Source organism: Chelonoidis abingdonii, chromosome 4 (assembly GCF_003597395.2).
Source record: "Chelonoidis abingdonii isolate Lonesome George chromosome 4, CheloAbing_2.0, whole genome shotgun sequence".
Lineage (NCBI taxonomy): Eukaryota > Metazoa > Chordata > Testudines > Testudinidae > Chelonoidis > Chelonoidis abingdonii.
The window spans coordinates 125,054,957-125,079,636 of record NC_133772.1 but is presented as its reverse complement, the minus strand read 5'-3'; the positions used below and the strand labels follow the sequence as shown (position 1 = coordinate 125,079,636).

Here is a 24,680-nt window from a genome sequence, read left to right as displayed (position 1 = left end):
GAGGTGCTGAGCCCCCTAGATTTCAACTGAAGTGGCAGGTACTCAGCACCTCCGAAGATCAAGCCCACGTTGTTTCTATATGAGTATGTATGTGTCTTTTTCAATGCAAAATTCAAAGCACCTACTAGATATCAGAGCAAAAATAACCGAGATGCCAGTCATTCACTTATAGTGTAGGCAAAGGCACAAATGTACAGTATTTACTACAACAGATGTATTCTAATATGAAAAAATGCTATAAGGTATCCTGGGTATGCTACATTGTTGCTTTGTGTTGAGAACACTTTATTCAGCAAAACCACACAAAATCCATGGAATCAGAGTTTGGAGAAGGAGAAGTTCTCTTAGGTCATCAGGTCCATCTCCCTGTCAATGGATGGTTCCCCATGGTACTTTTTGTAGTGCTCTATCTAATGGCCATGGTACTCTTTCTGGTGCTCTGGCTAGCCTAGTCTTAAATGTATAGGCCCAGATTTTACACAGTGGCCACTCTCTTTGAGTGCCTGGATTTATGGGCACCCAACTTGACACTGGATTTTGAAACTCTGGCCCAAAAGAGGCTACCAGATTTAAGGGACTGCTTCACTTTTCAATAAATATAAAAGATGGGCCAAAACACAGCATATGGGAGCACACCCAGCCTTGGACAACCATTATGAAAATTTACTAGCCTCAACCAGGACCGGCGCTAGGGTTTCTCGTGCCCTAGGCGCATGGCCATTTCGCCGCCCTGCGTGCCGCTCCCGCGGCTCTGGTGGAGCTGCCGCAGCCATTTCTGCGGAAAGTCCATTGGTCTGTAGCTCCAGTGGAACTGCCGCAGCCGTGAGTGTGGGAGGTCCACCGGAGCTATGCGGGACCAGCGGACTGTCCACAGGCATGCCTGCGGCAGCTCCACTGGAGTCGCAGACCAATGGACCCTCTACAGACACGACTGCGGCAGGTCCACCGGAGCCGCCTGCCGCCCCCTCCGGCAAAATGCCGCCCCCTAATAATGCTGGCCCTGGCCTCAACACAAAATCTGCTTGCCCACAGGTGCCAGTGTATTACCCAGGCAGTGTATTACCTATTTCTTGGTGGGTTCCTTTAAATTTCCTGGCACCAGCTCCACTGGGCATATTTGCCAAAGTCTTTCAAAGTCAAAATGATCTTAAACTCAAACTTTGATAACCAACAGATTTCTTTCCAGTGCTTCTCCTGGTCGGAAACATTTCTCACTTCTCTTCCAAGGCCTGGCAAGGAGAACCCAGGTCACTCCTGCTCCTTCTGGGAGTGAGAGTTGAAGGATTACTAGCAGAACAATCTTTCCCTCTGCCTTCTCCCAGGATTTTATTTGAACTGGTTGGAGGCTTGACTGGGAGAGAAAGGAGCATTGCCCACCCTTCATTACAAGGCTCCTGGTGCCTTAAAGAGACAGTCATATCTTCTCATATCTTACTCCAGGACCTCTTCCTCTCTGCCCACATCTGTCCCTGCTCTTCCCAGGGTTTTTATACAGTTGAAACTACTTGGAATGGGGTAGCCTGGATCCTTCCCCTCCCCACTTCCTCTTTCCTTGAAGGGCCAGCATACCCTGTTACACTCACCCTGTACCATGATAAAGATGAAAAAATTACTTACCTTTCGGAATGTGGGTGAGCTGAATTTTGCAAAGCTGCCATGGATAGATAATTACTGTAATGTCAGGTCAGACAGTTCACTCTCAATGCATGTGAATGACATGCATTAATGATAGCGGGAACTGTACCTGCTCATTAAGGAAAGAATCAACCCACAGGAGAAATGATGGCATCATGAAGAATTATACTTTGACTTACAAAGAAATTGCCATTGTACTGTCCTAGCCCATATCAACATGCAATATACAATACATTATGGCCAGAGCTTGCAAATCATAGACACCGACTCCATGAGTGCTTCAGGTCTGGAACACCCATGGAAAAAAATGAGTGGGGGCTTAAAACCTACCAGCAGCCATCTCCCCCCTCCCCTGGTGCCACCTGACTGCCAGCAGCCTCACCAATCAACTCCCCCTTCCTCCCAGGGCCTCTGCCCACCAAGGATCAGCTGTTCCATGGCATGCAGGAGGAGCTGGGAGGGAGGGGGAAGAGCGGGAATGAGACGCGCTCCAGGGAGGGGGTGGAACAGAGTGGGAAGGAGCAGAGCAGGGGTGGATTGGGGGCAGGAAGAAGCAGGGTGGGAGTGGAGTGGGGGCAGGAAGAAGAAGGTTGGGGATGGGGGCTTGAGGGAAGGGGTGGCGTGTGAGCGGGGTCTGGGGAGGACTGGGATGGAGTACTCCCGGGGCAAAGAAGAAGCCAGCGCCTGTGCCTGTGATTCTAGGTACCTCAAGTTCTAGCGTGTTGTAATGGGCACCCAGAACTGTGGCACCCAGAGTTAGTGGCATCTTGAAACGTTTGGCCTAAATGACCTGCCTTTTGTTAAAACAGCCTGTGAACGCAAAAACGTCGAAGCTGTAAGGATGCTGGTGCAGTACAATGCTGATACAAACCACCGGTGCAACAGGGGATGGACTGCTCTCCATGAGGCTGTCTCTCGGAATGACATAGAAATAATTGATATCCTGATCAAAGGGGGAGCCAAGGTTGAAAGCAAGAACACCTATGGGATCACCTCTTTATTTGTGGCTGCCGAGGGTGGGCAGTTAGAAGCTTTGCGATACCTTGCCAAGTGTGGTGAGTACAGTGGTGCTGTTCATTTGCTTTATATATTATGGCCTAAATATTCAAAAGTATCCACTAATTTTGGTTGGCTCAGTTTTTCCATATGCAACTGAGGACGAGGCCTACTTTTCAGAGGTGGTGAACACCTCTTGCTCCCTGAAAGCTTCTAGCAAGAACAGTCCACATGGGTGAGAAGGGGTTAGAATACAGGTGCACAATGATTGTGCTTCTTCAGTATCAATGGTCACTCGATTTAGAAGTAATTTGGTGCCCTGACTTTTGCGGCAATGGTAACACAAAAGTTTTCATGACTGTCACTGTACATGTGTATCCTAAAAATCCAGTGACAGAAGAATAAGTCACAGTCAGGGAAAGATAAGAATAAGGTCAGAGTTAAATGTTAGCCAAGCATGGTCTGCTCATGAATTTTCAATAAGACATGACTTGGGCAAAGCTAGTTCTCCTCAAATATTGTATCACTTTGTCCTGTTTCCCATAATGTTGAAGGTTCACAGTATGTAGTGCTGCTGTAGCCATGTCAGGATATTGCAGAGACAGGGTGGGTGAGGTAATATCTTTTATTGGACCAACTTCTGAAGTAAAATAAATAGATATTACCTCATCCACCTTGTCTCTCAGAAGGTAACAGGGAAGATATTCCAGAAACAATTTTTTTCCATGGTCGAGGGACTCCCTCTTGTGGCATAGGGTAGTTCACTAAGGATCTATTAGCAAAAACCAGGAGTCCTTGTGGCACCTTAGAGACTAACAAATTCATTTGGGCATAAGCTTTCATGGGCTATAACCCATTTCATCAGATGCATGAAGTGGAAAATACAGGCGCAGGTATAAATACATGTAAGGATGGGAGTTATGTTACCAAGTGTGAGGTCAGTCTAACAAGACAATTCAATTAACAGCAGGATACCAAGGGAGGAAAAATAAGTTTTGAAATGGTAATGCAAGTAGCCCATTTCAGACAGTTGACAAGAAGGTGTGAGTAACAGTAGCGGGAAATTAGTATTAGGGAAATTAGGCTTAGGCTTTGTAACGACCCAACCACTTCCAGTCTTTATTCAGACCTAATCTGATGGTGTCCAGTTTGCAAATTAGTTCTGCAGTTTCAAGTTGGAGTCTGTTTTTGAAGCTTTTTCTTGAAGAATTGCCACTCTTAGGTCAGTTACTGAGTGACTAGAGAGATTGGTTTTCACACCTCAACTGCTAGAACAGGGCCTCATCCTCCCTGATTGAACTAACCTCATTATCTCTAGCTTGCGTGCATATATATACCTGCCCCTGGAAATTTCCACTACGTGCATCTGACGAAGCTCACGCTCCAAAACGTCTGTTAGTCTATAAGGTGCCACAGGATTCTTTGCTGCTTTTACAGAGAGATTGAAGTGTTCTCCTACTTGTTTTTGAATGTTCTGATGCCTGATGTCAGATTTGTGTCCATTTATTCTTGTATCTTTTAGCCATAGCTCTTGAGTAGGAGTTCTAGAGCCACAGGGTCTCCAGTGGGAGCAATGACGGGCACAAAGCCTCCAAGAGCTCCGCATCGTGCAGAGAAAGTGCAGCACTGGCCATCTGTAGGAAGGGGCAGTGTACATTCCCTTTCTCGGACAGCCAGCTCTGTTGGCTGACGAGGTGGTAGGAGGGACCTTAGCTTGGTTTCTTCCCTCCCTATCCCTTTTCAAATGGCTTGTGCTCCAGAGGGTAAGGATCAGTCTTCGAAATTTATGTTATTTTTGTCCAACCCTTTAGCAAGGGGAACAGAGAGGAGAAGACTTTGCGTACCTTTCACACTTGTGCACCTGCATTGGAGCTGGTTACCTCATTATCCCCATTTTACAGAAGGAGATACCATACTCACCATACCCACCTCATAGGGAGGTGTTTGCAAATCACTTTGTGGTGGAAAAGCACTAAATAAGTTTATTAGTGTTAGGGAGTGGGGGAGGATTTTAGAGTCCTTGGATAAGGCCAAATCCTGCTCTCATTACTCATGTAAGGAGTTAGTCCCTTGGAAGTTACCATGTCTATTGTTGTGAGTAAGGCAAGCAGGATACGGCCCAGGAAGAATATATTTCTTAGTCAGAGGAAGAATAAGAATATTTTGATTCTCATAATGAGTCAAGAAGTCACATCTCATATTACTTCCCCCCCGCCCCCAGAAAGGCCTTTTAGAATTCAGCTCTCTCCTGTGGTCCCATGAGTCTTTGTGCTCACTTCTTCTCAGGTGGGTTCATAACCTTAAAATCTCTCTTACACATGCATCAGAGCAGATTCCTGGCACTTCATGATACCTGTAAAAGAACCCTTTGGCTTCACCACCCCTTACAAAGAAGTGATAGTTTGGCCCCAACAAATAAAGGGAGACCATGTTTAAGCCTGTCATTAATTTCCAGTGCAAACAACGAATTTTATGTAGTTTATCAAATAATAATGAGCCAGATTCTCAGCTGGCATAAATTGGTAAGGCAGCGTTTAAGTTAATGGAGTTGCACTGATTTACATCAGCTGGGAATCAGACAATATGTGATATGTTGGTATAGATAGATATAGTGGGCCTGATTCTTATTTACACTAAGGCCACTTACACCACTTTTGTCCTGTAAAAGCACCTTAAAAGAGGATGCAAATATAATTTACTCCTACTGTCTCCTTTACACAGCCTCCTGAGAATAAGTAAATGAGTACATGAGAATCAGGCCCAACACATAGAAATATATTGATGAAATAAGAACTAAACTGCAATGAAGATAAGAAAAATCTCCAAAGAAACATTTGTGATTGTAAAAATATAGCCTGCAGTTATGGCTGAAAGAGACCAAAAAAATATTGCTGGCTTTCCAGTTCACATTTTTCACAAGTCAGCTTTATGTGACATTGAAAACTAACCAGTTACTCCATCGTGATTTAAACACTGATTTGAATATGATTTGTGGTTCAACTCAATTACATGTTAGTATGCCCTTAAAGTGCAATTTTGAGGAAAATCCAATAAAACTGCCCAATATTTTTAAGCCATAAAAGACCTGCTGAGAACCTCAGTAATAATATAATTGTATTTTTACAATAAACAATGTTTGCCATAAATAAAAAAGAATGATTTCATTTATTTCTCATTAAGAAAGTAGCCCTGTTTTGTGTTTTGTCATTGAAATTCTCCTGGTGTTTCGAGCTACAATATCTTTAAATTGCCAAACAAAACACAGATGTTTCAGCTAGGGGGGGAAATGTTCTCTTTGGCAGGGAGTGTTCATGCCCAAACAAAAGACTGATAGACTGTAGGGTTGTTGTTTTTTTTCTTATCAGAGTTTGGGAAGCAGAAAACCAATGGATTGTAATTCATTTAGGATATCCATAGATCAGGCAGCCTGAAGGCAGAGTGGCACCGTGTATTACAATGGAAGCCCAGGTTTGGAAATTAACACAGATTTTCAGGGCCTAAAATTCTGCCACAAAAATAACTACATTTCAATATGGTTGTGGCCCAACAATATTTTATCATGGTTTATTTTTGCTGGTGTGCACCATGTAATAACTAGAGCTACTCAAATAATGCAAAAAATAGAATAAAATGCAAAAACCCTACCATGTTACAGAATGATCTTTTAGCCTGGGTATATGCACAAGGATTAAAACATGGTTCTTCAACACCGGGTTATAAAACATGGGACTTTCTCTTCCCACGCAGGCAAGAAAAGACCATGTTATAACATGATTTTTCCTCAATTATATTTAAACATGGTAAAGAAGATGAGGTGGATGAGACTAGGCTTGTGACCAGGGCCGGCTCCAGGCACCAGCATTCCAAGCTGGTGCTTGGGGCGGCAATCTGTAAGGGGCAGCAGTCCTTGTTGTTTTGCCCCCAAGCAGTGCACCGAATTGCTGCGGCAGACAGCGGGGGCAGTCTGTATGCCTTTAGGGCGGCACACACATTTCCACGGTGGCGGGAATTCGGCGGCAGCTTCTATGTTTAGCTGTCCACGGCAGCTTCAGCTAAACATAGAAGCTGCCGCCAAATTGCCACAGCCACGGAAATGTGCGTGCTGCCCTAAGGGCACATGTACTGTCTCTGCCACCTGCAGCAGCAATTCGGCGCACTGCTTGGGGCGGTGAAAACTGTAGGCCGGCCCTGCTTGTGACCGGAATCTAACTGTAGACACCCTTTGTGGGTATTATCTTATGAGTGCTACTGTTTAACCTCTCTTGCTATGTAGTATATCACCACTTTTATGCAATGGTTTGTCCTCGGTGGACTGGCTGGCCCCAAGGAATACCCTGTTACACTCAGTCCCTCAGCGCTGGGGAAAACATTTACCTCATAGCAAAAACACAGTTAAGAAGACATAAGCTGCTCTTTTATTGCCTTGCCCTCACTTTCACCCCACCCCAGCAAATGGTGTTAGTGGCAGTTTTATAGTTGAAACCGTAGGCAAGTCATGGAGACTTGGGCTGTTGATCCAAAATATGTTACACCTGATTCTAGCCATTTAGCTCTTCGATTTTTTTTTTTGTGCTCCTAGGTGCTGATATCAACACCCAAGCCAGTGATAGTGCCTCTGCTCTTTATGAAGCCTGTAAAAATGGACATGAAAAGGTGGTGGAGTTTCTCTTGTCCCAAGGTGCAGATGCTAATAAAACCAATAAGGATGGTTTATTACCTCTTCATATAGCATCCAAAAAAGGCAATTATGAGTAAGTTTTTGGTGTGTTTTAATCACTTTATTGTATCGTTTCCCCCTGTAGAAAGGAATTCAGATTTTTTGTTAAGTTAATGGCCCAGATCCTCACATAGTGTACACCAGCATATCTCAAGTAAAGTCAAATGGCCCTATATTCACAGAGTTTGGGTTTCAAATACTAAACTCAAGGGTGTGTTTGCTGAGATGGTATGAGCTAGTCATATGGCCTTCACTTCCACACCCAGAATGGCTCCTGCTACCTCAGGAGATATTACTTATTAGTGGTGGGCCTCCAGAAGGAGAACATGTTGCCCAAGTCTTCAGTGTGTTCAGATTTTATCACCATTTATAGAGAAAAATAATTCAGAGACTGACAGGCGAGGAGTGGATAAATGAATCTCTATAGCATTACAGAGACCACTGCTGGAATAGTGTGTCCAATTCTGCGTCCACACTTTGAAAAGGATGTTCAGAAATTCGAGAGTTCAGAAAAGAGCTACAAGAATGATTTGAGGTCTGCAGAACATGCTTTAAATTATAGTAACAGTCTAAATAAGCTCAATCCATTTTGTTTACACAAGAGAAGGTTAAGAATTGACATGATCACCTTCTCTAAGTAGGGGCAGCTCTAGCTTTTTTGCCACCCCAAGCATGGCAGGAAGGCTGCCTTCAGCGGTGTGCCTGTGGGAGGTCCCTGGCCCTGCGGATTTGGTGGCATGCCTGCAGGAGATCCACTGGTCCTGTGGCTTCGGCATACCCCCACCGAATTGCCGCCGAATCCGCCGGACCAGGGGACCTCCTGCAGGAAGGCCGTCGAAGGCTGCCTGACTGTCGCCCTCATTTGGAGCGCTGGTGCCTGGAGCCGCCACTGTTTCTAAGTAAGTAAAAGATTTCTGATAGATGGCTCTTTAATTTAACAGACAAAGGCATAACAAGTTCCAATGGTTGAAAGCTGAAGCTAGAAAAACACATTTTTAATAATGAGAGTAATGAGAGTAATTAACTATTGGAACAATTTACCATAGGATGTGATGGATGCGTGTGGCCCAACAATATTTTATGATGGTTTCTTCTTGCTGATGTGCACATTAAACCATGTAATGACTAGAGCTAGTCAAATAATGTCAAAAACCAATGCACTTGAAGTCTTTAAATCAAGGTAGGCTATTATTCTAAAAAATGTGGTCTTGTTGTAGAAATCACTTGGTGAAATCTATGCAGTTATGCAGGAGATCAGACTAGGTAATCCTAATTATCCCTTCTGGCCTTAAATTCTATGGACTTATTCATTTTTTCATCAAAATCCCCAAATAAATAGTAGAATTATAAACAAAATACAGCTGCAAACTCTGTGTATGGATTTTTCCCATTTCATAATGCACGAAGAATCAAACCTTTTTGACAACACCATGTCTTTTATCCAAAGATCTCCATACACCTTGCAGACATTAACTAAACTTCCCAATATTACTGTGATGTATGTAAGGATTGTTATTTTCTGTAACTGTACCTTTGTGGAGGCTGTATGTGCTAGGAGGCATCCCAGAGTGAATTTATGTAACTGTGGTATATATTGCTATAATATAGGTAGGAGTAGCTATTATAGCCTTATGCTGGCATGACTTGGAATTCTCTCCAGTGTGTAAGTTAAAAAGAGATTTTATTAAAAACAAACATATTTTAAAATAGAAAAGGGTCAGAGGCAGAAACCCAGTTCCAGTCCTCCTTCCCTAAGCTTTGGAAAAGTGGCTCTGAATCTGAACACCTATACTAAACCTGAAACAGACCTCTCAGTCTGAACACCCTCAAAACCTGGACAAGTTTAGCTTCAGCTCCAAAGCTCTCCAGCTTGAGTCCAACCCCCACTTTCAAAATAAGGGCCCTGATCCAAATCTCTCACCAATCATTTCTGATTCCCATCAGTGCAAATGAGTTCAGAATTAAGTCAGAAGTCTTAGTTCTTTCACACCTAAAAGGTTGAGCACATTTTTTGGTTTATAACTGCTGTGAACTGAAGTGAAACAAAAGTATCCTTTCTTTAGCAGCCAGTATCAAATATTTATCCAGATGACAAAGCTTTACCCCAAGTGGCCAGTCGTTCCTCATTCCTTTGGTATTCGGTATAACAACACCCTTCATGGTGACCTCTCTTTATATTCCTGCGGATTTAGTACGTAATTCTCCAGGAATTCCACACTCAGACTTGCTGCCAGAACACGGAGGCTTCATAACATCAAAAAGCCAAGAATGTGGTCCCAGGGCTCAACATTCAACTCTTACTGCTTGGTGTTTGTTTATGTTAAATGATGCCTTGTCAATATTAATGTGAAATGAATTTTGTTGGCATGGAATTCATAATTGTGTATCATCAGTATTGTGATCATAGCAAGATGTCACTTAACCCCTTTCTTCCCAGTGCTCAGGAGTGGTGATGGTGGTGAAGGGCAGAATTTGTTCATGATTTATTTTGACTTATTAAAGATGGCAGTCAGTCGCTAGGTACATTTTTATTAGCATCCTATTATCTATAGCAGCTGGGAGGCAATGCAACCAGCAGTAGCATTGGAACAATTTGTACGGCGGGGAGCTGAACAAAACCAAAACCCCTGTATATGATGGAAACCATTTCAAGCCAGGGGGCGCTACACTCCCCGCATCCCTAGTTCCAGCACCCCTGGTAGCAGGTGGCAGAAAGGGTCAGGTGGTAGGGACCATGGGCAATCCAGCATCACTTCCAGTATGGGTATGGCACTCAGGTGGCTCTGTGCAGGAGGTGGCCTTGGGTTGTCATGTAAAGCAGTAATTGGCTTGCTTGGCTGTCTCTCACTGGGAAAACCCCCCCACGTTTGAATAGGAAGTAGAGTCTGCAGCTGTGGAGGCACAGTCATGTTGAACAGAGCCCTTGGGGGTCAGAAAGAGAGAGGGGCTTCAGCTGCAAAATTAGGTTCCTGATACCGATTTTAGTGTTCCCCATCCCCAATCCTAAAATAAATGCAGGAAGCTTTGGATCTGGGCTTTGGGTCTGACACTTTAGCAAGAGAGGGGACATTTGCAAAATTCAGATCCAGAGCCAAGCATGGATTTCAAACACCCTCGGAGTCCGGGGTTCTTCAGGCCCCTCTCTAAACGCTGCTGCATCCTTTCAATCAGATACAGAGAGCTGGGTTGAGCACATTGACTTCTTGAGCAAAAGAACAAAAGCAACCCTTAAATCTTCATAAAACCCAGTAAATCATGGGATGACTAATGCTGGCACTTGGCATGGTGTCACTGTAGCGCTGCATGTGCTTTTTTTGCTTTTATGGCTATTATGAAGCATTTGTTGGAGACGGATGGTAGCCATCCAAGCAGCACCCAAATTGCCTGGATTCTGGAGAGCATCTTTGTTACATGAGGTCAGTCTCTCCACTTTGAGAAAGGCTCTGGATGGAAATTTCCTCCGTAGGCTTTGGATCTTTTCCTTAAATAAAGACAAAATTTCTTCAGGTATATGAATAATGGTGTGGCTATAAACTTGCCATGGGAGACATTATAGTCCAACATGCAAATAGGCATATAAGGTTCTGCATGTCTGCAACTCTCATTTTAGTCCAAATAGAGGGGGCTTAGACCACTTAGGAGCAGCTAAGCACATGGCATCATCAGATACTTTAGAAGTCATAATAATTACTATTTAATTGGATTTATCCTGTAAATATCCTGATCATGGGATATGCTGAGCAGCTGCCATTGCAGTAAAGCTAAAGATTGGCCAATACCTTGTAGAAGGCACCCAAATGTCTTGCAGGATTGGGCTCTAAATGGGTTTAAATAGGCCATAAGTGCATTTAAACGTTTATTGTTTATTTGTTAGTTGTGATGGCTTAGGAGGCACAAGAGCTGAGTAAAGGATTGGGTTAGATACTAATTAGTACTTATTCACCACCTGTGTATAATTGCTGAGCAGGGATGGATCCAGGCAACAAGATTCAGATCTAGATTCTCTCACAACACATTCAAATTTTGGGGGCTAGTCAGGAAATTTTTATTTCCCTGCAAAAAATGTCACTATACATTGTTCTACTGAAAATTTTCAGTTTTTTGTCAAAAGCCCCAAACCCAAAAGTTGTTTGTTCTTTAAAATGTTGGCACTTGGTTATTGAGACCAGAAAAATTTTGGCCAGTCAGGCAAAAAAAAATAAGTTTTACTGAAAACTTTCACTTGATTTGCTGAATTTTTTCTGGTTTTGTTGCTAAAATTTTTCATATGGGGAGTTTTCAGCAGACCCTCACATCTTTTTCTTTGGCCTCACAAACAGACATTTCCCATGAACGTGACCATTTTGACAGAAAAAAGCAGTTTTTCAATTAAAAAAGTGTTTTTCAAATAAAAAGCTTTAACCAGTGTTTTAGATCTCTTTAGAGCTAGATGTGTAGAGGTCAAGAATTTTGGCTTGATTTATTAAAGAAGGGGGCCAGATAGGAAATTTGAATCAGGTTCAGATTCTGAACCACACAAAACCTGGGGTGTTCTGATGTACGGCTTTAGCTCAGGCACTTCTCTAGTGCTAGGTATTATTAATTATCCTACCCATAGTATGACTATTATTTACTATCACTTGTTTTTATCCAAATCAATGTTTACATCCCTAACTATCTCAGTTGGAATATGAGAGAAATGATTAAATGAACTAAAGTTTAATGCCACCTGATATAGTGCGTGTTACTCTTCCATATCTCTGAATAAGCTTGCACACTTTACAGAAACATTATGATGAACTAGCTAGCATGTAGCAGTACCCGCTTTGAGCTGGAATCAACACTGCTTATCTGTGTGTCAAAGATCAGGTGCTGCTATCACTTAACAGAGATTTTTCATTAGCTCAAGTGGCACAGGCTTATGCTTTTGCTTTGGGTACAGGATAATCTAAGTTCTGCCCCCCACTGCTGCAAAATTCCAGATAGCTAAAATGCAGCATGGGGACTGCTAGAGCTAGGTGAAAAATTATTTGCACCTTTAGACCCCCTTCTAAGGAGAATTTTGCTTCATATTCAATGTCTTTTCATTCACTCTTTACAAACATTCGTGTATTTGTGGAAGGTAAATTTGAGGCCCATGAGGAGATTAATTTAATCCCAAAATTCATTTCACAAACAAACTAAATCTGTTGGACAACAGTAATTTATAACGGTTCGGTTGTCTAGTTCAGAGAACAGAAACTGTGTCATGTGATTGAGGTGATCACCCAGGTAAGGAGTTAGGAATAGCGAACACGCGAGGGAATACTTGCTGCATCCAACAACCCATAGGTTGAAGAATGTGGTTCATAGAAAACATAAATCAAGTCTGAAGAGTGAATACATTAATAAAAAGCCCAGTCTGCTTTTGATTTGCTCTTCTATGGTGCTCATCACTATTAGTAATCAAATGCCGCATAGACTACCATGAATTTAGACTCATGAGGTATGTGTACACAGCAACTAGACACCCATAGCTGGCCCATGCTAGCCAACTCGGGCTCTCAGGGATCAGGCTGTGGGGCTATTTCATTGCTGTGTAGAAGTCTGGGCTCAGACTTGCGCTCAGACTCTAGGATCCTGTGAGGTGGGAGGAAAGTATTAATTATCCTCATTTTACAGAGCGCAGTACTGAGGCACAGAGATTAAGTGGCTTGCCCAGATTTCCTGAGGCCTCAGCCTAGTGCCATGACCAAAAACCCCACCTGCCTGTCTGTTTGCAGATGATTTATAAGCAGGAAGAAGGGCTAAACTCACTGAATAAAATGTTCATTGCAAATTGCTTGCCCATCTCTAGTAACAACCATGAAGACCTAAAAGCAACCATAGATTTGTTACTATATGTTTAATGCTCATCAGACTTTTATTGTTAAGGCTGTAGAATGATGGCAGCTCTATTTGAGTTGTTAAGGAAGCACCATTGTTTCCAACAGAAATTCCTGTTTACTGAGGTTTATAATTTAGCTGTGCATTTTTTCCCCTCTGGGCTAATGCTTGGCAATTTGCCTGGAAAACAGCTTTGGTTCTTTATTTTATTTTAATTCCTAATTGTCCTTTTGGCTCATCACAACCGGTCCAACTTGGGTTTACTCCGATAGCCCCATGAATTTGCCCCTCCCAATACCCACAGAGTGAAGGGTTCCAGTGGGGTGCCCAGTGCAGGGAGTTGGATTTAGTACCAGAACTGTAACACTGGCTTGGATCCTGAATATAATCCTCCCTCGATGAGCTCAGAACTGAGCTTCTGGCTTTGCCCTCGCTCTCGTCTGAAGCACTGTGAAAAATCAATGCATAGAAATGCTTCGGGGCCAAAGCTAATCCTAATTTTTAGGGACTAGATTGAGACCTAATGTGGGGGCAGATTATCCTACATCTGCCTACTGCTGAGTTCTTACTCCTTCCTCTGAAGCATTTGATGCTGGCCATTGTCAGAGGCCTCTTGGACCAGATGGACATTGTGTCTGACCCAGTCTGGCAGCTCCTCTGCTCCTAACCCCACTCTGTCAGGATGAAAATGCACTGTCTGAGTTGTGGGGGAAGGGGCTGTCGGCTCATGCCTGTGTTATCAGACCTTCACCTTCATGAGCATCTGGCTCACTCCCGTGCTTATAACTGCCTCGCTATTATTTGCTGTAGATTGTCTAAGGCTAACAGCTATCCACTGAAATCGCTTCTTGCAGGATAGTGAAAATGCTGCTCCCCGTGACCAGCCGCACCCGGGTCAAGCGCAGCGGCATCAGCCCACTCCATCTTGCGGCTGAGCGCAACAACGACGACATCTTGGAAGAGCTAATTGAGGCCGGCTACGATGTAAACACCACCCTCTCCTTTGAGAGAGCCCGGCTTTACGAGGACAGGCGCAGCACCGTCCTCTACTTTGCCGTCATTAACAATAACATCTACGCCACAGAGCTGCTGCTGCAAGCCGGCGCCAACCCCAACATCGATCTTATTAACCCCCTGCTAATCTCCATTCGCCATGGTTGCCTGAAAACCATGAAGCTGCTTCTAGACCACGGGGCGAATATTGATGCTTACATTTCTAGCCATCCCACTAGTTTCCCAGCCACCATCATGTTTTCAATGAAGTACCTCAGTCTGCTCAAATTTCTAATGGATCTGGGCTGTGACGCCGACTCCTGTTTTAAGTGTCAGTATGGAAATGGCCCACATCCTGTGCTGGATCATAGAAGGGACAGATTGGATGCTACCCCGGTGAACAAACAGCCAAACATAGTACAGGTAAGAGCTATTGAATCTAATCGATCTATAGTATTTATATGGCCACCATTAACATAGTATCTGAGCCTCTCACACTCTTTAATGTAATTATCCTCCCAACACCCCTATGAAGTGAGGCAGAGCTATTCTCCCCATCTGACAGATGGGGAACTGAGTCACAGAGAAGCTAAGTGACTTGCCGAAGGTCACACAGGAAGTCTGTGATGGAGCTGGGAATTGAAACCAGATCCTCAGCTAGTGCTCTAACCACTGGACAAGTCTTCCTATGTAGGCATTGATACTACTCTCTTTGCCTTGGTATCTGAGCCATCATGAATTAAATTACCTCTCTAGGTAGCACCCTCTATTCCTCTGGGGTGTGGGCAGAAGAGATCTGCCTTGAAACATTTTCTATTTTAGATTTTTTCAATTATAAATTGACTGGTAAACTTTGAACATCGATTGGGTTCTTTATTGGACTCATCCCCTAATGGTCCATTGGATGATGTGTGGTCTGTTGTTCTAATGTTCCACTGTGTGCCGAAAGAGTGTGCTCTTTTAGTGGTCTGTGCCAGTCATTTTGAGGCCAGCCTATGTCAAGAGGGGCCATGCTGCTGTTTTCTGGGGATGGGGTGATGTTTGATACAGACTCTACCCTTCTGATTAAAATCAAATTTGGTTTCTAGCCCCTCTGGTTGGGAGAGTAACCTAGTGAATGTTCATAATTGCAGTGATTTGTTTTACTGAATGTATAGCATTAGAAAAAATGCGAGTCACAATATTAGCAACACAAATAAGTAACTTATTGTGGTAAACTTTTTCCCAAATCTGGACTTTAGCGTACAAAATCTGGGTGCTTACTGTGAACCTCCCCAAGCTTATACCCAGCTTGGATCTGTATCTTATTTCGCTGCCACCAAGATAGTATTGAGCCTACTTATCAGCACTGGGTTCCCCAATCCTAGGGGGGGGGTCTGTGGGCCGGTGGGGGGGGGGACGGGGGGGGCTGGGCGAGGCCTCTCCCATGTGTCACTCCCCAACTTTCTCCGGTCCCCTGAGAACAGACCCACTCAAGACTCAGAAAGTTATGAGGTCTAATTTTTTTCCGGCAAGGAAGAATGAAGTCTCCCCTCCCTTCTCCCTCTCTCTCCCGTGTGTTTCCGCTATGAGCAAGCTGAGGAGATTGATGCAATCTTCTATTACATTCACAATGCACAAGAAACTTGGCCTCCCGTCTCTCCAAAGAGAGACAGCCTTAAGCAACCAGGGAACAGAGCCTGATTCTCTCTCTCTCTTATCCCCAGCTAACTTTTTCCCGCCCTCCCTAGCCTGTCACAGATGTAACCAGGACCTCCGGGCACAAGAAGAAAATTGCTCTTCCCTTTGCCTTCACTAGGAAAGAAACTTCCACAAGTTTTAAAAAGATAACTTTATATACAAAGAAACGGAAATACAAGAACAATAATGACCGCTTGCATTCCTAAGAGATTCAATACAGGCTCTTGCTATATAAGAAAATAATGAACACTAAACCAGTCGTTGATTGAAAAGATAGCCCAATGAACCAGTCCCAGCAGATACAACACCCATGTAAATACACAATCAAAGCACATCACCAGTCGACTTATCTCTTGCGTTTCTCTTTGTGGACTGGCAGACGACTTGATAGTAGAATATATTGAAACAAGATGGAGTTAGAGAGAAAAGCTTGTTTACTCACAGCCCGAGGAAAACAAAAAGACAACAAACAAACCAAAAACCTCCAGAGGTTACCCTACCCTTACTTTGAAAGAATTCACCGTTTCCTTGATTGGTCCTCTGCAGGTATTGGTCCTCTGGTCAGGTGTTTGGTTCCCTTTGTAAACCCTTTACAGTAAAAGAAAATTAACCCTTACCTTACCTATCTACCTATGACACTTATAGTTGAGGTTCTCAAAGCCATCTCGGGGAGTTAGACACATAGTCTGATATTTGCAAATCCACTGAAGGGATTTAGATGCCAGTTGCTGTAAATTAGCCATATTTCTGATATAGCCATATTTTTCAGACATATCTTCCACTATCATTAATGAAAGATTCCCCTAGACTGCTTTGAGAAGTCTGATTATATATTTTCATATATTTTAAAAAGTGAAATGATCAAAATGATAGGCACTGAATGGAAAGCCTTTTTTGGCCATATATGGAACAAGCAGCGTTAAGCAGTTAGCAATTATGTATTTTGGGGTTTGGGGGGTTGTTTATTTGCTTGCTTCTTTGGGGCAGAAATGCCACAAAGGATTCTGAAATCAGGGATTTTTATCCCTTTTCTTTTTCTTCTCCCGTGCGCAGCTTCAATTTTTATTATTGTTTATTTTTAGTGGTAAATTCCATTTGAGGAAAGAATGGGGTTTTAGGGATAGTGAAGTTGCTGAGAGTGTGAGAGATGATGCTGTTGTTGTAGGAACAACTGGGGGACCCCCCCCCACCCAGTATTTTCAGGCATCACAGTGTATGCATGTGTGGCAAGGAAGTTGGGAAGGATCCTCTTATCTTGCAGTCAGCCATCTGCTTATGTCCCCACCCAAAACTGTCCCCACCCAAATTTGCAATGCAACATGCTACATTATAAGATATCCTGTGACAGCCCTTCCCCCACGAAGTCACAAGGAAGAAGTGGCTCCCATTGATCTGTAGGACACATTCTGTCTGGTTTAGTATCAGCTTATATGGGGTTAGGTGAGAGTCCCTCCAGCCCTCTGTGCCCAGAAGTATGGTCACTGACCAATGGCCTTTGAGGATGAAAATAGTAAAGGAAAGAGAGTAGGGGATCCCAGGAGTCTAAAGGTACTTGCAGGACCCCACAGCTCCTCGGGCAAAAGATCTTTTCTTCAAAACAAATCTAGAGCGAACAACCTTGCTGAAGAATGTAGGAAAGGTACACCCATAATAGCAATACAGTGGTCTCAAACTAACTGTGTGCCTGTCATGAGAGGATGTACTGAGGCAGGTATCACTTCTTTATCATGGTTTTCTTCAAGAAAATAACAAAACATGTCCCATCTAGTACACAAGACATGGCTGGAACTCAACACAAAGTGTAGTGATTAGAATTCTAATGCCAGAAGATGGGTTTTGTTTATACCCATCTATGATTTCCAAGCAACTCAGAACGAGCTCACATTTTACCCATGCATTTCCCATTCTGGGTCTCAACGATTATTATTATTCTAGTGCCTAAAATTGTGCTAGGTGCCTCACAAAACTAAATCCTTGCCCTGAAGATTGTTCAGTTTAAACTTGCCATAACACATCTAGTTAAAGTCATGTAAAATCCTACCTGTGCCCAAAGTAAAGGAGAAATCACTGAGCATAGAGGGCATTTTCCCTCATCTTGTTATAAAATTGTTATAAAATTTGCTTCTTGGGACTAGGGGATTGGTTAATAAAAGATAGGTGCATATCGTTTATCTTGTTAATATTCTTGTATACCTTTATACTTTGAAATAAAGCCCAGGAGATCATTTAGGACCTTTGTCATTAAACTTCACATAAAATACATGCACCCATTATTTCAGTCATACAAGATTACCTGAAATTACAGGCATCCCAGACTTTTCACCAATAAGTATTTACGGACCAAAAGCTGATAATAGATCTGAATTATTAATCTTTCCCCAGAAAAGATAACTAGGTATCAGAAGATGACCTGAAAAGTACATCACTACATATTATTACTATTGTTGCCAAAGTTTATTGTTCCAATCTACAGTTCTTAAGACTTCTATGAACATTAGGATAGGGAGATCAGTCTACAAACATATTAGTTCATGATTCCATAAAATGTTTCATTTATCCATGTAAAAGGAAAACAATTGGTTTCTTCTCAATTCATGTATTAGAATTAGAATGTTAGAAATATGAAGATGAAGAGTAATTCATTGTAATGCCACTAGAGGGCATATACCTTTTGTAGGCCTGGCTTGACATGAGTAATTGGACATGGCAAGGCCTCATTTCTTGGGAGACTGGATTGGGGAGGTAAATGGATCAGCAGTTGGAAACAGAATGTCTGTACTCGATAAGATAAGGGGGAACACCCAAGGAACCATTTTGAATGGACAAGATAAAAATGGATGAGATAAATTAGGAATGTAAAGATGAGATAAAGAGTCAGTTGTGCATGGACAGTGCACACGTAACTCATGTCTATTTGCTGTGGTGCTCTGTCCCCCTCTAGTCGCACCTAGACCATCTAGAGATTGATAAGTCCACTACAGCTTTGGCACAGAGCCATGTGGTTTTTAGCTCATGCAGTAGAGGCTCATACCCTAAGCTTCAGATGTCCCGGGTTTGATCCCGTCTGCCAAGGACCGGGGTCTATGGGCATTACACATGCTGTACAGAAATTGGTTCCTACAGAATAACCAAGCCAATCCCAAAACATGCGATGCAATGTATAGTCAATGCAACACAATGTGTAAATGTAATTGAAGGAAGAGGTTTGCTGTGTAACTCTGGATAGGTGGTATGCCCATCCCCCTTTCACACATGCTTGAGTCTAACCAACTCAGCATAGCCATTTGGATGTGGTAGCACTTTACACTCACTTTGTGCTCCCTTTAGGCAGGTGTGAATGCCAACACCACATGTAAGGAGTGGGCAAATCAGGCCCATGTAGCCCAAACAGAGCTTTCTATAACTAGGAGAAGAGTAGGAGACCCACTGAATTCCACTGGGGACCTTGCAACACAGATCTAATTTACTTGGAAAACAGTCAGATACTTTGGTGATGATCATAACACGGCCCCAAAAAGAAATAGATGGATGGGGTTAGATTTATGTAGAAAGATAGGCCATATTTTTTAAATGGGTGCTGAAAGTCAGGCTTCTAAGATTGTATTTAGGCATCTAAATGAGCGGCCTGATATTCAAAGGTGCTGAGAGCCCACCAGCTTCCACTGATAATGAATTTTTCCTGATTCAGGAGAAAGTAAGGGGGACTGCAGGCTTTGGCCCCATATTAGGCCCAGTTTGTTTTTCGACACGGAATAACCTACATAGTGAAGCAAAAGCTTCATGTGGTTTATCTTGTAGCAGCTCCTTGGCCAGGAGTTCAGCTCCCCCACAAACCTGCAGATCTCAGGGAATCTACTGGAGGCATCGTCCTTCCACGTTGAAGACCTGTGCCCCTGCACTACCAACCCTGCCAACTGCTACCTCAGACTTTCCCCAAACTAGGATCCCAAAGAAGAGAAATGGAACATGCTAAGGGTGATAGAGCCTAAGGTTGTACTGACTTTAAAGCAGATTCTCTGCTGTATCCAGGGGAAGCTGTGGGCTCTCATCCAAGCACCCAGCCACTCATGGATCCTTGACTACCCTGAGGACCCATATTGAGTGACAAAGGATACTGAGGCCCTCTAGGTGCTTGACACCTCTTCCATGCTCCAGAGCCAGGAATCCACTGGGATTTTGTTTCATTCACCCACAGTGGGAGAGGCGGTGATTTTTCCCTCAGCAGCAATAAGGGGGGTTTAGTAGAAGTTTTCATAGGAAAAATTAAGAACTGTTTTTATCCATGGTATAAAGGCGTAACCAACATGATGTCCTAACAGTCTCTCCCCCCCGAGGAACTTATCAATTTCACACTGACTGCAGTAGCTCTGGCTTTTGTTTCAGTTTTGTGATATGGTGTCTGCTCCGGAGATGAATCGCTGGGCTGGGCCTATTATCGATGTTCTCCTGGATTATGTGGGCAATGTGCAGCTCTGTGCCCGGCTAAAGGAGCACATAGACAGCTACGAGGACTGGGCAGTTGTTAAAGAGAAAGCAGGTATGATGCCGGGCTGAATTACATTACACAGGCCAGAACTGGTACCCGGGAAGTCACATTGCTGGGGGATGGCCTGATGGTCATAGAAAGCTTCAACCAGTCAGAAATCACCTTCTTTCACAGGTAGGATGCTCTATCATTGGATCCCTTGTGGAAAGGTAGGGTAGGTCTTTAGTGTAATTTCTATTGAACTGTATTTGGTTCCAACCTTATTACGTTCTTAAAGTTATCTCAGAAGGGTTGAATGCCATTTTGGGCCATAGTTTTAGCTAGTATAAATTTACATAGCACAATTGACTTTGGTGGAGCCAAGCTGTTTTACACCAGTTGAGGATCTGACGCACTGGGTCCAAGCCATCCCTGATTTCAATGGAGGCACACTAGGGATGAAAGTGGGGCATTAGGTCTATGCTCTACATCAGTCAAAACTGAGCAGGTCAATAATCCCACCCTCCCCACTCTTCTCCCTCCCTCCCTCCCCCCGCAGGCACAGACAGCCTGACATGCAGCAGTATGATACTCATACTTTGTCCTTCTAAAGCATCTTTCATCTAAGGATCCCTAGGGAAACATTAACGTATTGAGTCCCACAGCACCTCGGGGAGCCAGATAAGTAATAGTGGGAAACTGAGTATAATTAAGTAACTTGCCAAAAGTCACCCAGCAAGACAGTAGCAGAGTCTGAGATGGACTGCAGGAGTCCTGACCTCTAGTCCCCTCTCTCTGCACTACACCTAAGTGCCTGGCAGCCACAGATCCCAGAGAGACTTCGCTGTTCTAGAAATAAAGAGCCCCTTTTGTGTTTATCCCTCATGCTTTCCTCTGGTTTTTATTTTCATCTCCACCTTTTTGCTAAGCTGCGTTTGCATTAGGAGGTCAGCTCTAATGACAGCTGAGCTGGCAGATCCTCGTGGCTGGTGTTTTGTAATGTAGGGGATTACTGGGTGGTTTGGCTCATTGGCACAAGGGTTCCCCCTGTTCCCCCTGCACACTTACAAATCTCCTTCTTTCCAGGGGATTCTTTCAGCCCTCTTCAGAATCCTGGGGATCCCAACCCCATTTCTCCATCCACCTGCGAGGCCTCATCTTGTGCGTACCATTGTTCTGGCCAAGGAAGGCTGAGCATGGTTCCTGGTCGAGCCAGAGGGGTTGCCACAAAGCTATCTGAAGTATTTCCTCTCTTCCACCTCACATTGTGTCTCAGCCTGAGACCAAGGGACATAGCTCCCAGCCCCATATGGCAGTGTCATGCATTAGCACAAGGAGCCAGCTGTCCTTCCCCGACAGGTCTGAACCTAGAACTCCACAGGGCTGCAATGTCGGGCAGGCTGGATGCAGGCTGTGCTTAGTGTGGGACGTATATTAAGGTGCAAACTCTCAACTGAGCGTGCTGTGCAGAGGATGTACACACCATACATGGCCCACTGCGCAGTTCATCCCCTTTGACTGCACTGACTCCGCTGCTGGGGGTCCTTCCTCCACAGCCCCTAATAAATGTAACGGCTCAGCATGTAAGGCACTGACCTAGCTTAATAACTCAGCTGATCTGAAAATGCCCGACTAACATTTAGGTCCTGTCTCTTTTCCAGAGCTCCCCAGGCCTCTTGCTCACCTTTGCCGGATCAAGGTCCGAAACGTGATTGGGAGAAACCGCATTAAACTGATTGACACTTTGCCTCTGCCGGGCAGACTGATTCGATACCTACAGTATGATTATTCACAGTGACCTCGTGCAAACCTGGTGATCAGCAGCTTCCTTGTGCAACAACCCAATTCATTAGAGAGGAGAGTATTCACATGCTCATGTTGAACGGACAGCAAGATGGGAAGGAACCTGTGTCACATGTCACACAGGATCACCCCTTAGCTAATCTGTGTGCATTACAATGCTGGAAAGGGAGAGGGAAGAAATGGAAAGTGAAAGACACAGAGTGACACAGACAGGACAGACGATCCTTTGATTTTTTTTTCCAAAAGAAAACAAGAGCTTTGGAATGTTACACACCTCAAAGATCTGTAGGGAAGGGGACAGGAAAGCCAGCACTGAAAAATTAGCAGAGTCAAAGCCCCATGACATTGTGGGATTCAAAAAGGACCTGAGGGTCTTTCAGAGGTTAGAGTTCTTCAGTGCTCAGGAGTCAGTAATTGTCAAGAATCTGCATATCTGGGGAAACAATCACGTTTCCCTGAGTGTTATTTTGTTTTCTGTCATGTTAGACTGAGCTGTTTGCTGGTTGCTAATTCTCTGGTACCTTGACATTATCTCTTTCATCTATTTATTTTATTTCTTTGGCTTTTCCACTTGATTTTCAAGCGTTCAAAACTCAGAACTTTTGAGATTTTTTCTCCCCAACAAAGACATTTTGTAAATATTGGTTCAAACCAAGAAGATTTGACTCATCCTAAACTCTTGTTAAAGTCAGTGGACATTTTATTTGAGTAAAAATACCAGGACTGAAGGATTTAGCTCACAGTAAATACTGTTTGTGGTATATTAAATGTGCATAAGAAGTAGGGCTCTGGTATAAGTGAATTTCTGCAGTGAAGATCCAAAAGCTATTCTGAATTCCTTTTAAGTGGTGTAAATCCGAAATAGCACCACCGAAGTCAATGGATTGTCTCCACCATAAAATTGCTATGAGAGCAGAATCAGGCCCTGAAGTTCAGGTGACAGATTTTAGTGAAGCCAAAACACTGAGCTACTGTTACTTGTAGAAGAGTGAGATTATTTCAAAATGATAAACACTGGCACTAAGATTTTCAAAAATTAGGCTCCTGTGTCCTTATTTATGCATTTAAATAGTGCCAGATTATGATACACTTACACTGAACCAAGGCCGGCTCCAGGCACCAGTGCAGCAAACAGGTGCTTGGGGCAGCCAATGGAAAAGGGCAGCATGTGTCCAGGTCCTTGGCGGCAATTCGGCGGCGGGTTCCTCAGGTGCCGAATTGCCGCCGAAGAAGCAGGGGCGATAGAGCTGCTGATGAAGTGCCGCCGATCGCGGCTTCTTCTTTTTTTTTTTTCGCCACTTGGGGTGGCAAAAACACTGGCGCTGGCCCTGCCCTGAACATTTATTTACGCCACAAGTAATTTCACTGAAGTCAGTGAGGGGACTTGTACAGTAAGGTGCTACTCAAGGAAAATTACATTATCATAATTTGGCCCTAAGTGGCCTAAATTTCAAAAATGCTGAGTACCCGGAAGATCCCACGGACATCAATGGAAGCTGCTAGATTTCAACCTCTTTGAAAATCAAATCACTTGTTTGGCACCTATATAAGGATTTACATTAGACCCCTATCTTTGCAAATCTTGGCCTAGAAATACACAGGCTCTTCGCCCTCTTATTGTAAACACAAAAGGAGTTTTGGGCTCCAGTCTGATTTGGATTCATACCAGAGATAATCTGTACGTCCAACCATACATACATTAGGTATGGGTTGACTTGCCCACCAGATACTGATTCAGACAGAAATCTAAGCAAAGCAGGGGAAATACAGTTATTCGTGACAAACAGGGCTGCATTGCACACAGGTTTCTTCTTGTAGACTTGTACACTTTACCACAAAACTATAAGTGTATTGCACACATGCATGTCTGTTTTTGCCCAAAGTTTGTGAAATTCCGCAAGCACTGCAAGGTATGAGATGTAAGCAACAGTAGCAACAACTGCAGCTAATTGCACCTCTGTGTGTTGACTGTCCCTTCCAAAATGCAATGGCAGTTAAAAAACCAATGCCGTTTCAATTCAGATTGAGCTGTGATCCTCTAGCAGAGCTTTGAAGAAAGTGATTAGTACCTGGCCATCTCCTCAGCTGGTGAAAATGGGGAAAGCTCCACCCATTGTCTTCATTTACTCCCACTGATGTTCTGGCCCCTCATTCTCAGATCTAACAATGATGCTGACCATTTTTCCTCCTCCAGTGGATATCTCCTGCTTTGGTGAACTACACTCCAGACACTCTGTCAAGGTTGAAAGGGAGATGACGGACAGAAGAGATGGCAAACAACAAGCTATTTCCCGTTCCAAAAACAATGATGCTGAGCAGCTTGATATAGCAACCTCAGAGGGAAATTAATTCAGAATAGGCGCCTGCTCTGCAGCTAGCGTAAATGGGCACAGCACCCATTACTCCAGGGGAGTAGCACCCATTTATACCAGCTAGGATCCAGCCTTTAGTGTTTGCAAACAGTTTGCTAGAGGGAGCTCTGAAAATCATCCCTGCTGTCTGGTAACTCATCCCAGCAGCACGGCGCCTCAGAGAAAATTTACATAA

At 43.7% G+C, this 24,680-nt stretch overlaps 1 protein-coding gene across 1 annotated transcript in view; it reads left to right on the top strand.

The window, feature by feature from the left end:
* Nucleotides 1-23,297, top strand: part of ASB2 (ankyrin repeat and SOCS box containing 2) — a 45,204-nt gene extending 21,907 nt beyond the window's left edge. The window contains exons 6-10 of the mRNA XM_032772588.2: nt 2,445-2,690; nt 7,211-7,382; nt 14,047-14,608; nt 20,249-20,402; nt 21,992-23,297. Of these exons, the coding sequence (XP_032628479.1) occupies nt 2,445-2,690; nt 7,211-7,382; nt 14,047-14,608; nt 20,249-20,402; nt 21,992-22,128 (1,271 nt within the window). The 3' untranslated portion in view covers nt 22,129-23,297. The remainder of the gene's footprint in view (nt 1-2,444; nt 2,691-7,210; nt 7,383-14,046; nt 14,609-20,248; nt 20,403-21,991) is intronic.
* The last annotated feature ends 1,383 nt before the right edge of the window (nt 23,298-24,680 follow it).